Source organism: Crinia signifera, chromosome 19, assembly GCF_055691185.1.
Source record: "Crinia signifera chromosome 19, ASM5569118v1, whole genome shotgun sequence".
NCBI lineage: Eukaryota > Metazoa > Chordata > Amphibia > Anura > Myobatrachidae > Crinia > Crinia signifera.
In genome coordinates this window covers 14289382-14306144 of record NC_139226.1, presented here as the reverse complement: position 1 = coordinate 14306144, position 16763 = coordinate 14289382, and the positions used below count along the sequence as shown (strand labels likewise).

Here is a 16763-nt window from a genome sequence, read left to right as displayed (position 1 = left end):
AGTGTGTGGGAGCAAATGATTATCAGCTGATGAACGGCCTCAAACCTGTTTGATTTTTCCCAGCTGATTATCCTGATGTGTGGGGGAACTGTCCTACAACTGCCCGATAAGAAGGCGGACGCTGACCAGCAGTGTCCGCCTACTTTTCCAGGTATCTCTCTGCAGCCTCCAGCGTGGTCCAGATGCCGCCACCAATCCAGCTGCTGCCAGTCCCTCCAGCCGCTGTGCCTGCACCATCTCTGTAGCCGCCCGGTCCCGGAGAGAGCCTGCAACACATAGCACTGGGGTAAGTGTCCTCCTCCGGCAGCTTCCACTAGTCCTTGACATTTAACCCATCCCCCGGCAGCTACCCCCCGGTAGAGACAGAGGCAGCTTTCTGTGTGTCTGCGGCTCCTTAGGATAAGGTGCGCAATGCGATTTTATAGGGTGTGCAATACCATGACATTAGGTATACAATAATATGATTGTTTGTCCCAAAAATAGATTTAACGCACCCCCCCAGTATCCACACCACCCCGAACCGTGGCGAGCGGTGGCGAAACGCGTCCTCTGACTTTTTCATTACCCCACTATCCACGTCGGCGTGGAGTCAATGTTATATAGTGTGGCGAGCGCAGCGGGCCACCGAGCCCAAAGCGTGGCGAGCGCAGCGAGCCCTGCGAGGGGACGCGGATTACTTTACATGTATTCAGCTTCCCCTCGCTGCGCTCACCACACTATATAAAATCAACTCCACGAAGTGGATAGTAGGGTAATAAAAAAGTCGGAGGATGCGTTCCGCCGCCGCTCGCCACACTTCGGGGTGGTGTGGATATGGGGGGGGGGGGGAAAATCAATGTAAAATGGTCCCTGATACCCGATTTTACATTGGCCCCCAGACCCCAATTTTTATTGTTTCCCAACCCTGATGGGTCAAATGCTCCCCCATTGTTAACGCCACCCCACGATCAACGCCAACCGGAAGTGTGGCGAGCGCAGCGAGCCCGCGAGGGGCGGCGGTACGCGTCCTCCAACCTTTTCATACCCCCACTATCCACATCGGCCACCGAGCCCACAGCGTGGCGAGTGCAGCGAGCCCCGCGAGGAGACGCGCATTACTTCACAGGTATTACACGTCCCCTCACGGGGCTTGCTGCACTCGCCACGCTTCGGGCTCGGTGGCTCGTTGCGCTCGCCACACTATATAAAATCAACTCCACGCCGACGTGGATAGTGGGGGAATGAAAAGGTCGGAGGACGCGTACCGCCCCCCCTCACAGGCTCGCAGCGCTTGCCACGCTTTGGGGCCAAAGAGAGGGGATCATGCTGACTAGGCTTCCAAGGTACGCCGGGGACAGAGATGCTGTTCCTGCCAACAGCACCGGTAGTTACTTGTGTAGTTTCACGGCGCCAGCTTAGGCTGCCACCATGAAACTACACAAGTAAGGCAGCCGTTGGGCTCCGCTGATAACGTAGCGTAGCTGGCGCCGTGCATAGCTTAAGCTGGCGCCGTAAACTACACAAGTACCGAATATACATATCATATGTTTGAGATATGGGATAGTTGCAAAGTGTCACATCTTGGGAACAATGCATACTATAGATTTGTCATCTGCGCCTCACCTACAAAACAGCCTCAGCTATTAGTCAGATTATTTTCTGTACGCTCCACTAGCAGGGACATATAATTCCATATATTAAAGCCTATTCCCTTCATCTAATGTAGTGCAGTGTGTTTGCCTTTTGTGATGTCTCAATACACATGTGGTGGAGTCACCCCATAGTAGGTGATAATTTTAGAGTGCCAACGCAGACACAAGACAGTTCTGTCAGGTGATTGTCCCTTGAAATCCATCTCTTTGATATACAGTCAGCAAAAGGTTGACTGCACCATTTGGTTCGAACTGTGGCAGTCCTATGGTAATCTGATTGCCAGCTTCTGTCTCATTCTATATGCTAATTCTGCCACATGCTAAATGAAGCAGTTTCTACCTGTGAAGAAATGCCGGAAATGGTTTTGAAAATGCTGCAGTTTTTTTATATCCTCCTCAGAATAAATTGTATGCATTGGTGGTCCACAAGCTGAAGTGCAGTGATCCTGGAATTCCCTATGTTATGAATGCAGTCACCTGCTTACAACAGGTTATTTGGAGTGTACCATGTTGGAGGGTATGATGCCATTTGTAGAGCCATTGCTGCTTTGAATTCAACATCTTCAGCATCTTGTGTGTATTTGTGGGTGTGATTTTATATATATACATACATACATACACACACAGTGGCGTAACTATAGCACCGCAGCCCCCGCCACCGCAGGGGGGCGCTGTGCATATGGGGGCGCCGGGGGCTGTGTTGCTATAGTTACACCTCTTACCTATTTCGCTGGTCCCGGCAGCTCCGTTCTTCTGCTGAGGACCACCACAAAATGGCCGCCCCCATATAGCACACAGTTCTCTGATACTGTCTGCTGTATGGGGGCGGCCATTTTGTGGTGGTCCTCAGCAGAAGAACTGGGTCTGGAGAGTGACCCAGACCCTTCCTTTGACGCTGTGACCCAGACCCTTCCTTTGACGCTGCTAATTCCCATCTGTCTGGTGTTAGCCAATACTTACATGGCACTGCGATGGCTTTGCAGAGATCTGGACCGCTGTTGACACTACCGCCCCTCCCTCCTAATGGACCGATAATCAGATTTGCAGCCCTGCGTTCGGGTCTCAATCGTATGTAGGAATGGGTTCATGTTTCTTTAGTTGATCCGTTATCTTATCTGTGGTCTGGGTATTGCAGACAGACAAAGCAAAAAATGCTTTATTCCCTTCCCAGTGGACAGATGTGACCATATGGTGGTCAGATAACACCCTATTGGGGTCAGTTTGTGAGTATTAACTTGGCACTGCCTGTATATGGCATTGATGGAACAGTATATGGGTGCACAGATGCAATAACCATGTATGAGATACGGCTGCTGCAGGCACTGGCACCTGGGACACAGAGCAGCCTATAATCTGTTAATCATTTATGTCCTAATCATAAACGCTGGTGAAATAGAAAACTACACACGCTGTCCACAGTGTCCGTCCCAGAGATGCTTATTGTACTTGTCGCTGCTCTGCTGGGGTCAGCAGGTGAGATGGGCGCAGGACAGAACCGGGACATATGACTTTATAAGGGGTAGGATAATACTAACCAAGGACTTCTGATAATGTACAGCATTGTCTGTCTGTCTGCCTGCCTGCCTGCCTGCCTGCCTGCCTGCATGCCTGCCTGTCTGTCTGTCTGCCTGCCTGTCTATAGGGGTGTACACACGCTTCAATTTTGACAGGTTTTCGATTCGATTTTGCTTAACCCCTTCATGACAGAGCCAGTTTGTGCCTTCATGACAGAGCCCTTTTTTTCAAATCTGACATGTCTCACTTAAGTGGGGATAACTTTTTTTTGCTTTTACTTATCCCAGTGATTTTGAGACTGTTTTCTCGTGACACATTGTACTTCAAGTTAGTGGTAAATTTTCGTCGATACAGTCTGTGTTTTTTTGTGAAAAATACCAAAATATCGTGAAAAAATGGAAAATTTAGCAATTTGCAAAATGTTAAATTTTCTGCTTGTGAGACAAATAATCATACCACTCAAAATAGTTAATAACTAACATAGACCATATGTCTACTTTATGTTTCCATCATTATTTCAACTTCCTTTTAATTTTTTTGGACACTAGGAGGCTTACAATATGAATAGCAAATTCTCAAATTTTCATGAAAATTTCAAACACTGATTTTTTTAGGGACCAGTTCAGTTCTGATGTGACTTTGAGGGACTTGTATGTGAGACACCCCCATAAATGATGCCATTTCAAAAACTGCACCCCTCACAGTATTCAAAACAGCATTTTGGAAGTTTGTTAACCCTTTAGGTGTTTCACAGGAATTAAAACAAAGTGTAGGTGAAATTTCAAAATTTCTTTTTTTTTGCAGAGTTTCAATTTTAATACATTTTTCTAACGAATACAGTAGATTTTACTAGAGAAATGTGACTAAAAATTGATTCCCCCAATTCTTTTGTTTTCAAAAATATCCTATATGTGGCCCTAGTGTGCACGTTGACCAAACCACAGGCTTCATAATAGAAGGAGCACCTACTTGATTTTGGAGCCTCCTTTTTATGAGATTTTTTTTTAGGCACCATGTAGGTTTCTAGGCACCATAAGTGCTAAAAGTTAGGAACCTCCCCCACAAGTCACCCCATTTTGCAATCTACACCCCTCAGGGAATTCATCTAGGGGTATAGTGTACATTTCAAACCCCCAGGGGTTTCACCAATTTTGGTATAACTGGGATGTGAAAATGGAAAATTACATTTTTTTACACAAACATGCAGTTCTGGCTCAAAATTTTTCATTTTCACAAGGAATGAAGGAGACAAAGCACCCCAAAATCTGTGCCCCAATTTCTCCCGAGTACGGCAATGCCTCACATGTGACCAAAAAATACCAGTTGGGTGCATGGCAGGACTCAGAAGGGAAGGAGTGATTTTTGGATTTTGCAGCAAAGATTTTGGTGGAATGAATGGTGGGTGCTATGTTGCATTAGCAAGACTCCCAAAGCACCAATACAGTGGAACCCCCCCACAAGTCACCCCATTTTGCAAAGTACACCCCTCAGGGAATTCATCTAGGGGTATAGTGTACATTTCAAACCCCCAGGGGTTTCACCAATTTTGGTACAACTGGGATATGAAAATGGAAAATTACATTTTTTTACACAAACATGCAGTTCTGGCTCAAAATTTTTCATTTTCACAAGGAATGAAGGAGACAAAGCACCCCAAAATCTGTGCCCCAATTTCTCCCGAGTACGGCAATGCCTCACATGTGACCAAAAAATACCAGTTGGGTGCATGGCAGGACTCAGAAGGGAAGGAGTGATTTTTGGATTTTGCAGCAAAGATTTTGGTGGAATGAATGGTGGGTGCTATGTTGCATTAGCAAGACTCCCAAAGCACCAATACAGTGGAACCCCCCCACAAGTCACCCCATTTTGCAAAGTACACCCCTCAGGGAATTCATCTAGGGGTATAGTGTACATTTCAAACCCCCAGGGGTTTCACCAATTTTGGTACAACTGGGATGTGAAAATGGAAAATTACATTTTTTTACACAAACATGCAGTTCTGGCTCAAAATTTTTCATTTTCACAAGGAATGAAGGAGACAAAGCACCCCAAAATCTGTGCCCCAATTTCTCCCGAGTACGGCAATGCCTCACATGTGACCAAAAAATACCAGTTGGGTGCATGGCAGGACTTAGAAGGGAAGGAGTGATTTTTGGATTTTGCAGCTCAGATTCTGGTGGAATTTTGGTGGGTGCTATGTCGCATTAGCAAGACCCCCCAAGCACCAATACAGTGGAACCCCCCCACAAGTGACCCCATTTTGCAAACTACACCCCTCAGGGAATTCATCTAGGGGTATAGTGTACATTTCAAACCCCCAGGGGTTTCACCAATTTTGGTATAACTGGGATGTGAAAATGAAAAAAATACATTTTTTTACACAAAAATGTACTTCTGGCTCAAAATTTTTCATTTTCACAAGGAATGAAGGAGACAAAGCACCCCAAAATCTGTGCCCCCATTTCTCCAGAGTACGGCAATGCCTCACATGTGACCAAAAAATACCAGTTGGGTGCATGGCAGGACTCAGAAGGGAAGGAGTGATTTTTGGATTTTGCAGCACAGATTTTGGTGGAATGAATGGTGGGTGCTATGTTGCATTACCAATACAGTGGAACCCCCCCACAAGTGACCCCATTTTGCAAACTACACCCCTCAGGGAATTCATCTAGGGGTATAGTGTACATTTCAAACCCCCAGGGGTTTCACCAATTTTGGTATAACTGGGATGTGAAAATGAAAAAAATACATTTTTTTACACAAAAATGTACTTCTGGCTCAAAATTTTTCATTTTCACAAGGAATGAAGGAGACAAAGCACCCCAAAATCTGTGCCCCCATTTCTCCAGAGTACGGCAATGCCTCACATGTGACCAAAAAATACCAGTTGGGTGCATGGCAGGACTCAGAAGGGAAGGAGTGATTTTTGGATTTTGCAGCACAGATTTTGGTGGAATGAATGGTGGGTGCTATGTTGCATTACCAATACAGTGGAACCCCCCCACAAGTGACCCCATTTTGCAAACTACACCCCTCAGGGAATTCATCTAGGGGTATAGTGTACATTTCAAACCCCCAGGGGTTTCATCAATTTTGGTACAACTGGGCAGTGAAAATGAAAAAAATACATTTTTTTACACAAAAATGTACTTCTGGCTCAAAATTTTTCATTTTCACAAGGAATGAAGGAGACAAAGCACCCCAAAATCTGTGCCCCCATTTCTCCAGAGTACGGCAATGCCTCACATGTGACCAAAAAATACCAGTTGGGTGCATGGCAGGACTCAGAAGGGAAGGAGTGATTTTTGGTTTTTGCAGCTCAGATTCTGGTGGAATGAATGGTGGGTGCTATGTGGCATTAGCAAGACCCCCGAAGCACGGTGAAATGATGAACCTAATAATCCATCGATGTGTGGTATATTTTGAAACACTCCTTTATACATAGGCCGGGTTTGTCGGGGCAAGTTTCACAGTGGAAAATAGTTTCCTTTCTTATTCCCTTTTTATAGCAAACTTTGCACCTTTTTTGTGTCCTGCCCTTTCTTGCAGTGGAGGGGATTTCGTTGGGAAAATGCTGCCCTGGTACAATACGAGGGCCAGTACTAGAAGTACTGGGGCCCTCTGCCTGCTGATTCCCAAATGTTAGGCTCTTTATGACTTCCTCTTGAAAGTGCATAAATGTCCCCCTCTGGCCGGTAGAACGGAATAGCACGTAAGCGTTATACAGTGCCATCTGGATGATATACACGGCCAGCTTCTTGTACCAGATATTTGTTTTCCGCAGGGCACTGTACGGCTTCAGTACCTGATCTGAAAGATCCACTCCGCCCATGTACTTATTGTAATCTAGGATACAATTTGGTTTTGAGGTGTGGGTACTGGTACCTCGTACAGGGATGGAGGTGGTACTGTCTCCATGAATTGTTGTCAGTATAAGGACATCCCTCTTGTCCTTATATTTGACCAACAACATATTTTCGGTGCATATTCCCCTGCTTTCACCCCTTCTCATTACTTGGGCAATGTGCGTTTTGGGGAGGCCTCTTTGGTTCTTGCGCACAGTACCGCAAGCTGCTGTACCTCTTGAACCAAGGGCCTTAAACAGGGGGATGCTGGTGTAAAAGTTATCCACATAGAGGTGATAACCCTTATCCAGGAAGGGGTGCATTAAATCCCAGACAATTTTTCCACTAACACCTACGAGGGAGGGGGGGGCATTCTGGTGGTTCAATTCTTGAATCCTTCCCTTCATATACCCTAAACTTGTGGGTGTACCCTGTGGTGCTTTCACACAGCTTATACATTTTTAGGCCATACCTTGCCCTCTTACTGGGAAGGTACTGGCGGAATTTAACCCTTCCTTTAAAATGTATAAGGGACTCGTCGATACTAATACATTTATCAGGGATGTATAGCTCTGCAAATTTGGCACTGAAATGATCAATGACCGGCCTGACTTTGAATAGCCTGTCAAAGGTGGGATCATCTCTGGGTGGGCACTGTGCATTATCGGTGTAATGTATAAATTTATGGATTGCCTCAAAACGAGCCCGGGGCATGGCCATACGGTGAAATGGGGTGCTGTACAGAACATCTGTACTCCAATATTGCCTAATTTGTGGCTTTTTTACTATGCCCATATGTAACACCAGACCCCAAAACGTCATCATCTCTACTGCATCTACAGGGGTCCACCTAGCAAATGATGACGTGGGGTTTTGAGCAATAAACTGCTGGGCATATAAATTAGTTTGGTCCACCATTAAATTTATAAAATCATCAGAGAAAAATAATTTGAAAAAGTCAATTTCTCTGAGACCTGTTGAATCAAATTGGATTCCTGGGATGGCCAAAAACTCAGGAACCTGGGGCTCAAAATTGTCTGGTGGTGGGGTCCATACGAGATCAATTATTGGGGGGGGGGGTCTCAGCTGCTCTACGGGGGCGTCTTTGAGGGGGTCCCTCATCATCAGAGGAGGAAGAGGAGCTTAAGACAAATCCTTCAAATTCCCCGCTTGCCTCACTGGCTGTGTCAGAGTCAGAGGCAAGCATGGCATATGCCTCCTCCACCGAATACATTCTCCTGGATGACTGGGACGACATTTGGGATGACATTTGGGATGCCATTTATATTTTTGTGTTACTGGTAGTGAAATGTTTCAACACGTGTATAGTGTAGGGGGGGGTACAAACTTTATTTCAACCCGGGGGGTATGTAGTGTGTAGTGGGTACTTGTGAGTTATCCGGGCGTCCGATTTTTTGATTGTATGCCTTAAGTTAAGGCATACAATCAGATGCGATGCGATGCGATATCGCATCGCATCGCATCGCATCGCATGCGACCATCGGATGCGATGACCCGATTTTTCCATAGGAATCAATGTTAAAATGATTCCTATGGAAAAAGGGGTCCTTTTCATACCCCTACTATCCAAGTGGGCATGGAGTTGGATATAAACCTGTGGCGAGCGTAGCGAGCCACCGAGCCCGAAGCGTGGCGAGCGAAGCGAGCCCCGCGAGGGGACGGTATTCCGTGTCCCCTCGCGGGGCTCGCTACGCTCGCCACGCTTCGGGCTCGGTGGCTCGCTACGCTCGCCACAGGTTTATATCCAACTCCATGCCCACTTGGATAGTAGGGGTATGAAAAGGACCCTTTTTCCCATTGAATTCCATGTTAAAATGGACTCAGTCCATTTTAACATTGATTCCTATGGAAAAATCGGGTCATCGCATCGCATCGCATCCGATGGTCGCATGCGATGCGATGCGATGTCCCGATCCGACCCGATTTCAAAATCGGACGCCCGGATAACTCACAAGTACCGTGTAGTGTGTATGTAGTGCAGAAAAAAAAAAATAAAAAAAAAAAAAAATTGAAGGGTTCAAAAAAAAAAAATGGAAGGGGTTAAAAAAAAAAAATGGAAGGGGTTAAAAAAAAAAAAATGGAAGGGGTTAAAAAAAAAAAAATGGAAGGGGTTAAAAAAAAAAAAAGGTCCTGCGCCAAAAATTGAGCACAGATGTTGGTCAGTAACGTCCGTCACTGAACAGCGCTCAAAGGCAACAGGAATTTGATCCAAAAAAAAAAAAAATAGATCAACCCTGTGCCGAAAAAGCTGATCAGTGATGTACGTCACTGATCAGCGCACAGTGGCCACAGGACACACACAAAATCACAGTGTGTGTAAAAAAAAAAATGTAAAAAAGACCCCACAGCACTCACAAAAAATAAAAAAAGGTGATCAGTGATGCGACACTGATTACCAGTGAGGGGCAGCAGGTGCACAACCTTTGGTGGTACTGACAGGTATATATATAAAAAAAAAACCTCTGTACCCCCAAAAAGTTGCTGATCACCTCAGATATAGTGATCAGCACAAAAGGCGGGGGCAGCAGACACAAAATTTAGCACTCTCTATCACTCTCTGTCACTATCTCTCTCTATCTCTCTATCTCTCACTATCTATCACTCTATGACACTGCAGCAGCAGCACTGACAGGTATATCTATATATAAAAAAAAACCTGCGCCCCCAAAAAGTTGCTGATCAGTTAATTTATACTGATCAGCACAAAAGGGGGGGCAGCAGTCAGTTATATAAAAAATATATAGCACACAGGGCCGGCGCCACCACTAGGCAGCTCTAGGCATTTGCCTAGGGCGCCGGCACCTGGAGGGCGGCAGTTCGCCCCTCACCCCCTGCACTGTGGTACCTGCGTAAAAAAAACTTCTGTCCCCGGCGTCCCTGCTGAGTGCTGGTGCAGGGGTGTCCGTGCCGCCGGGGGAGCCTGCGGCGCTGTTATCGTGTATACGCTTGTCGCGCCCGGCGGGGTCCCTACAGAGCATAGAAAATAACGCCGCGCGCATAGCGCTAGTTATTTTCTATGCACTGTAGGGACCCCGCCGGGCGCGACAAGCGTATACACGATAACAGCGCCGCAGGCTCCCCCGGCGGCACGGACACCCCTACACCAGCACTCAGCAGGGACGCCGGGGACAGAAGTTTTTTTTACGCAGGTACCAACCAAGACCCCCGCCCCCCCCGCCCGGCACCGGGGCGCCCCCACCCCGACTCGCCTGGGGCGCTCCGGTGCCTTGCACCGGCCCTGATAGCACAATCTGTCACTATCTCTCTATCTCTCTCTCTCTATCTCTCTCTATCTCTCTCTATCTATCTATAGCTCTATCACACTGCAGCAGCACAAAATATAGCACTAGGCCTCTCTATCTCTCTCTATCTCTCTCTATCTCTTTCAGTTATATAAAAAATATATAGCACAATCTGTCTCTATCTCTCTCTCTATCTCTCTCTCTATCTCTCTCTATCTCTCTCTATCTCTCTATCTATAGCTCTATCACACTGCAGCAGCACAAAATATAGCACTAGGCCTCTCTATCTCTCTCTATCTCTCTCTATCTCTCTCTCTCTAACTCTCTCTCTATCTAATAAATCGCAGCAGCACAAGATGTCACAGGATGTCACAAGATGTCACAAGCATAAGCAATATCAATGATCAGGTAAGTATTTTGGATGGGTTCTGGTCAGTATAGGCGGCAGCTGGGCACGGTGACTGCACTGCACGCTATTCCAGACCGGAATGGCGTCTGCAGTGCAGTCACCGTTAGTTTAAACCCCCCTCCATGGCTGTGATTGGTCCGTCGGTCCGACGAACCAATCACGGCCTTTGGGGGCGGGAGGGGTGAGGTGGGGTGACACCAGTGTCACCCTTACACCCCGCGGTGATTGGTGCTGTACTTTACAGCACCAATCACCTCCGATCCCGTGTCACCGGCGAACGTTATTCGCCGGTGACACAGAAAACGCTGTGAATGGCTGTTCACAATGAACAGCCAATCACAGCGATCGCCGACGGGGGGGGTTGCATCGCCGCCCCCCCTGGGCATGCACGGACATGTCTGCTGTCAGGGACAGCAGACATCGTCCCTCTGTCACTGCGTCTCTAGACGCAGTGACAGTTTTAAGCCATGACGTATATATACGTCAACGGTCGGGAAGTACTTCCCGGCCATGACGTATATATACGTCAAATGTCGTGAAGGGGTTAAAGAAGCAAAATCAAATCGTAATCGAATGGTTTTTAAGATGCTTTCAATCTGCATTCAATTCAATGCGCGCTCCCATTTTCTCTATATCGAAAAGAAAATAGACTGTGCAGGGAAGGAAATATAGAATTCGATCCAATAAATCAAATTTGTACACTGTACCTTGAATGTAAATCGAATTCGATATTGAAATCGATATCTAACGCAAAAGTACAGATCTAATGTCAAATTGAATGCAAAGATCTAATGCCAAATCTAATGGAAAATCAAATCAGACATTGAATCTAAAGCAAATAGAAGCATGTGTACACACCTTAAAGGCACGTGCACACGTACAGATTTTCTGTCTGATCTATCTGGTAGGAGCAAAAACCTGGAAATGTATTGGAGCAAATGACAATCAAAAATGTACACCCAAATGCAGGAAAACAGAAAAAAAATATATATACATTTGTTATATCAGAATGATTTACACAATTTGTCTGAGTGATCACCGTCTGTTTTCAAGCGTTTGGGAAAAATTTTTTGATTGTCATTTGCTCCCGTACATTTCCAGGTTTTTGTTCCCATCAGATAGATCAGACAGAAAAATCTGTACATGTGTACGCACCTTAGCTGTTATCTGTCTGTCTGTTATCTATCTTTGTATTTCTCTCTCTCTCTCTGTCTGTCTGTCTCTCCTGTCACTTGCTGCTCTGCTGTACAAAGGAATCAGAGGGACAGAATTCTGGTCTGTGGTCTCACAGGGGAACAGCAACCATAGGCCACACCCCCGACTGTGAGGCCACACCCCCAGATTTTGCCATCTATGCTTTCCCTCTGAACTTGAATGTCGGCTGCACACAAATTGATGTATAATACAGGAGTTATCTCATATCTATAGAATATCTGCTCTGTACAACAACCGGAATCCAAATTCTGGAGATTGCCCATTTTCATGACAGGTGAGGGTCTGTGCTATGTGCCATAGGATGCCGCTGGCAGTGCAGTACCCATTGAGTGGGGTGTCCAGCAATAGCCTCCCCAAAGCATATGGATAAATAGATCTCTATACAGGTTGAGTATCCCGTATCCGAGTATCCGTTATCCGAATTATTCCGAAAACCACACATTCCAGAAAGTGAAAAAAAATTTTTTTTTTTGCTAAAAACTCACTGGGGACAATTGTAACAGCACTACTGGTGACATGATATGTAACTGGCACTATATATGTGCAAGACAATGATTGCTTGGCATTCAAATTCAGTGCTGAGATAGTACACAAATTTTGTTTCATGTTTTGAAACCTTGTTTTTTGAACAAATAAAATATATTTGTGTGTATTTTATGTGGTAATAAAATATATTTGTGTGTATTTTATGTGTTTATACAGCATACATGCAAGATACTTCAAAATACATAATTGAAATATTAAAATATTCCGAAATACGGAATAATCCGTTATCCAAAATTCTCCTGGTCCCGAGCATTTTGGATACGGGATACTCAACCTGTATAACATTTGTATCTCACTGTACTTAATAACTATGGCCCTTATTCTGAATCGTGCGGTACGGCCCGCGTGCGGCCGTACCGCCGATGTTTTCAGTCTGCACATGCGCAGAGGTCAATCTGCGCATGTGCAGCCCAATTCGCCGCAGACGTAGTTCGTCCGCCGCAAAGGGGGCGTATAGGGGCGTGAGGGGCTTCATACCCTGATTTCCCTATGCATACGCCCCGCGTTTCATGGGCGTTCCCATGCAAACGCGGGGCGTATGCATGCTAATGAGGGTATGACGCCAGTGATGGGGGCGGGAAGCTGACGTCGCCGGATGTCAGCTCTCAGCCCCCATACAAGCTATCACACGGACGATTGTCCGTGTGGTCTCAGCTTGCGGGACCTGGTGGGGCGTGCGGCCCAGCCTTCGATGGTCGCCGACCATCGAATGCAGGGGGCAGCTCCCACCATGGTGGAGGCGTACGCCCCACCATTTTCTTGCGGATCGCCAGCCGTCCGTGTACGGACGGCCGTGGCGATCCGTATCGTGGGCGGGGATTGGTTTGTGCGGCCGGAGCACTGTGTGCGGCTCCGGCCGCACAGATCTGAATAAGGGCCAATGTCTGAAAGTATTTAGGCTGCAATTACTACATAATCATTAGCACAGGGAGACCTCTGTAATATATCTGTAATTGCTGAGAAATGTATTTCTAAAACATTTGTGTGTTATACATTGAATATTTATCATTATTACATGCGGGGAAAATACTAGTCAATGGGATTTTCCTCTCTATAGCATATCCTGATAACCTGACGATACCTACAGTATATTGACGGGATGCAGTCAAAATCCCGAATGGGTCAAAATACTGACAAGGACAAAATCCCAACAAGGTCAAAATCCCGACATTTAAAATCCCGACAAGGACAAAATCCAGAGATTTAAAATCCCGACAAGGTCAAAATACCGACATATAGAATGTACAGGTGAAACAGTCAACATGACTTTCGGTCAACAGGTCGCGAGGTCGACATGGCTTTTTCACTGTTTTTTGACCCGACATGAGCCGACAGGCGGTATTTCATGCCCTACCATCCTCTAGGGCATGGTGGGAGAATAAAATAGTGTGCCGAGCACAGCAAGGAACTGTGCCCAAATCATTGCGAGCGAAGAGAGCGATGTGAGGGGCTGCGGTTCACTTCCAATTGTGTCCATGTCAACTGTGTCGACATTCAGGTAAAAAAAAGTGAAAAAACCACGTCGACCTCACGACCTGTCGACCGAATGTCATGTTGACTGTTTCACCTGTACATTTTATATGTCGGGATTTTGACCTTGTCGGGATTTTAAATGTCGGGATTTTGATCATGTTGGGATTTTGTCCTTGTCGGTATTTTGACCCTGTCGGGATTTTGACCGTCAGGATTTCATACCGAATCCATATTGTTTTGTCTCACTAACACTGATCTTTCTATTCCGTTATATTATGTCCAGTTAAGGCCCAATCCATTGAGCGGATAATAGGGGGAAAGGAATGCGATCCCCATTCCCAGCCATGGCAGGTGGCCCTGTACTACTTTACTAGGTTTATCTGTGGTGGCGTCCTTATCAATGAGTCCTGGGTGCTGACGGCGGCTCACTGCAGGATGACGTAAGCTTTCAATGTTTGCTTTCTCTGTCCTGCTTTTCCTACTTCTTATAATCCATACCAAAAAAAAGTAGTGAACCCCAAGCCCGGTACACACCAAGTGATTTGCTCCATGAGCAATGTCGTCAACGATTTTCCTTGAACTCTGGTGCAAACCATATAGTAATAAACATTGAACTAAATCATCAAGGATACCCTTCAGTGACATCATTGGGTCCCCACCTCATACAAGTCATTGAGTCATTGATGATTTAATCATTTGAGCTGCATGTACAGACAACAGGGGGGATGGTCATCAAAATTAGAATCATCCCCCTTAATCTGCTCATACATCTTATTGTCTTGAGTAGAAGTTCTCATTGCAGAAGTCTTTCCTTCACTGACTGACTTGTTACTTTTTTTTTATCACCAGGAATATTCAGATTCATCTTGGAAAACATAACCGGACTATCCACGAGGACACACAACAGTTGACGTATGCTGATAAAATGTATTGCCATCCGCAATATGACAACATGACGTATAACAATGACATCATGCTCCTGAAGCTAGCATCACCAGCCGTCATGGATGACTATGTGAGTGCTATGCCCTTGCCTGCTGAGCCCGTGGGTGACGACGCCAACTGTATCATCTCGGGATGGGGATCCACCAGCAGCTCTGAGGGTAACAATATACTACTAGGAACCAATGATATAAGACGGTCGTTGTGGGTGCAATATTCAACCAGAAAGGCTGTAAAGCCTCACTGACAAATAAAATATGCAGAATGTATAGTCACAGTGACTTGTGAGCAGAACTGGGCAGATCAGAGGCATCACTGAAGGCTTTGGAATAGACCCATTGTTGCATAGGATTATATACCACAGGGCTGTGGCATTTTTGAATGCAAGTCAATTTGTGGATGTGGAGTGAACCATTTGCACTGAGACGTTGTTTCATAATCCTAACAGTGTGTACACATGGTGTGATTTTACTTGCGATTCGATTGAGATCGATTCGGGAGCGTACCGCAAAATACATTCCATTTGACTATATAGTACAGATCTGTGTCACTGAGTATTATTTCATTTATTCTTTATTACCAGTTTCTTATATATCGCACACATATTCTGCAGCGCTGTACAGAGAATATTTGAACATTCACATCAGTCCCTGAGCCAGTGGAGTTTACAATCTATGTTCCCTACCACATGTACACACACACAGACATTCTAGAGTTCATTTGTTGGGAGCCAATTAACCTACCTGTATATTTTTGGATTGTGGGAGGAAACCAGAGTACCCGGAGGAAACCCACGCAAGCACGGGGAGAATATACAAACTCCTCACAGTTAGAGCCATGGTGGGAATCGAACCCATGACTTCCGTGATTATTGCTCAGATGTGCACATATCGGGTAGTTGGAATATTCCCGACATCAAACGTTCCCCGGCCCACTTCTATTGGGTAAGACATAAAGGAAGGTACAATACAGTAGGTGGTGCTAGCGAGGAATAGGCAGTGTAAGGAACAAATAAAGGAAACATAAAGAATGCGTGTGATAATTGCCTGTACACGTACTGTGACACGTATATCTCATATTAACCTTACGCTTTCACAGAGACGTACCCCGATGTTCTGCAGTGTCTGAACATCACCACCGTTTCTGCTTCCGACTGTCGGCAACTCTACGATGAGGAATCTATAACTGACAACATGATCTGTGCCGGGGTTCTTGAAGGGGGGAAAGACTCCTGCCAGGTAATGTTTGCTCAGATCATTACTATAACATCCCCTGGGACTGGCACATACTGTATGCCTGTTGGGGTATATATAAGTTCGACAGACACTGGGTCAACCACTAGTGGTCGACAGTAATGAGGTTGACACCTAAGAAAGGTTGACATACACTGGGTCAACATTGACAGAAGGTCGACACAGGCAAAATGTCAACAGGAGCATTGTTGACCAATGAAAAGGTTTACACGACATCCAGCGGTTGATACCCAAACAAATATAGGGGAAACACAAACTCTACACAGATAGGGTATATCCTCCATTGACCCAATGAGGTGGCCCAACAATGTACCCAGCACTAGTTTTTGATGGACCTCATACCTGTAATGCTGCTTGTATCAAACACAATAATAGGAATGGTGTCACTGAAATCTTTTCTTTTATTCAGGGAGATTCGGGGGGGCCCCTCGTGTGTGGCTCCGAGCTGCAGGGAATCACATCGTGGGGAGACTTTATCTGCGGAACACCAAACAAGCCAGGGATCTATACTAAAGTCTTCAATTATCTCCGCTGGATTAATGACATCATGGAGAATGAGGCGCAGGAGCCGTGCTAAGAGGTACGGCGCTATCACCCCTGACAGCTGGGTGATGTGAGAGTAACACAATAGCTATGTAAACCTGCCAATAACTAACGGGTGGTAATTAAAT

At 45.8% G+C, this 16763-nt stretch overlaps 1 protein-coding gene across 2 annotated transcripts in view; it reads left to right on the top strand.

The window, feature by feature from the left end:
* Positions 1-16763, top strand: part of LOC146042149 (serine protease 1-like) — a 20590-nt gene extending 3827 nt beyond the window's left edge. The window contains exons 2-7 of one of the 2 annotated variants that reach the window (XM_083162067.1): positions 152-286; positions 2032-2148; positions 14181-14337; positions 14747-15000; positions 15938-16077; positions 16502-16763. In XM_083162067.1, coding sequence (XP_083018193.1) covers positions 2139-2148; positions 14181-14337; positions 14747-15000; positions 15938-16077; positions 16502-16669 — 729 coding nt within the window. In that variant the 5' untranslated portion in view covers positions 152-286; positions 2032-2138 and the 3' untranslated portion in view covers positions 16670-16763. The remainder of the gene's footprint in view (positions 1-151; positions 287-2031; positions 2149-14180; positions 14338-14746; positions 15001-15937; positions 16078-16501) is intronic. The other variant, XM_083162068.1, reaches the window with a different exon arrangement.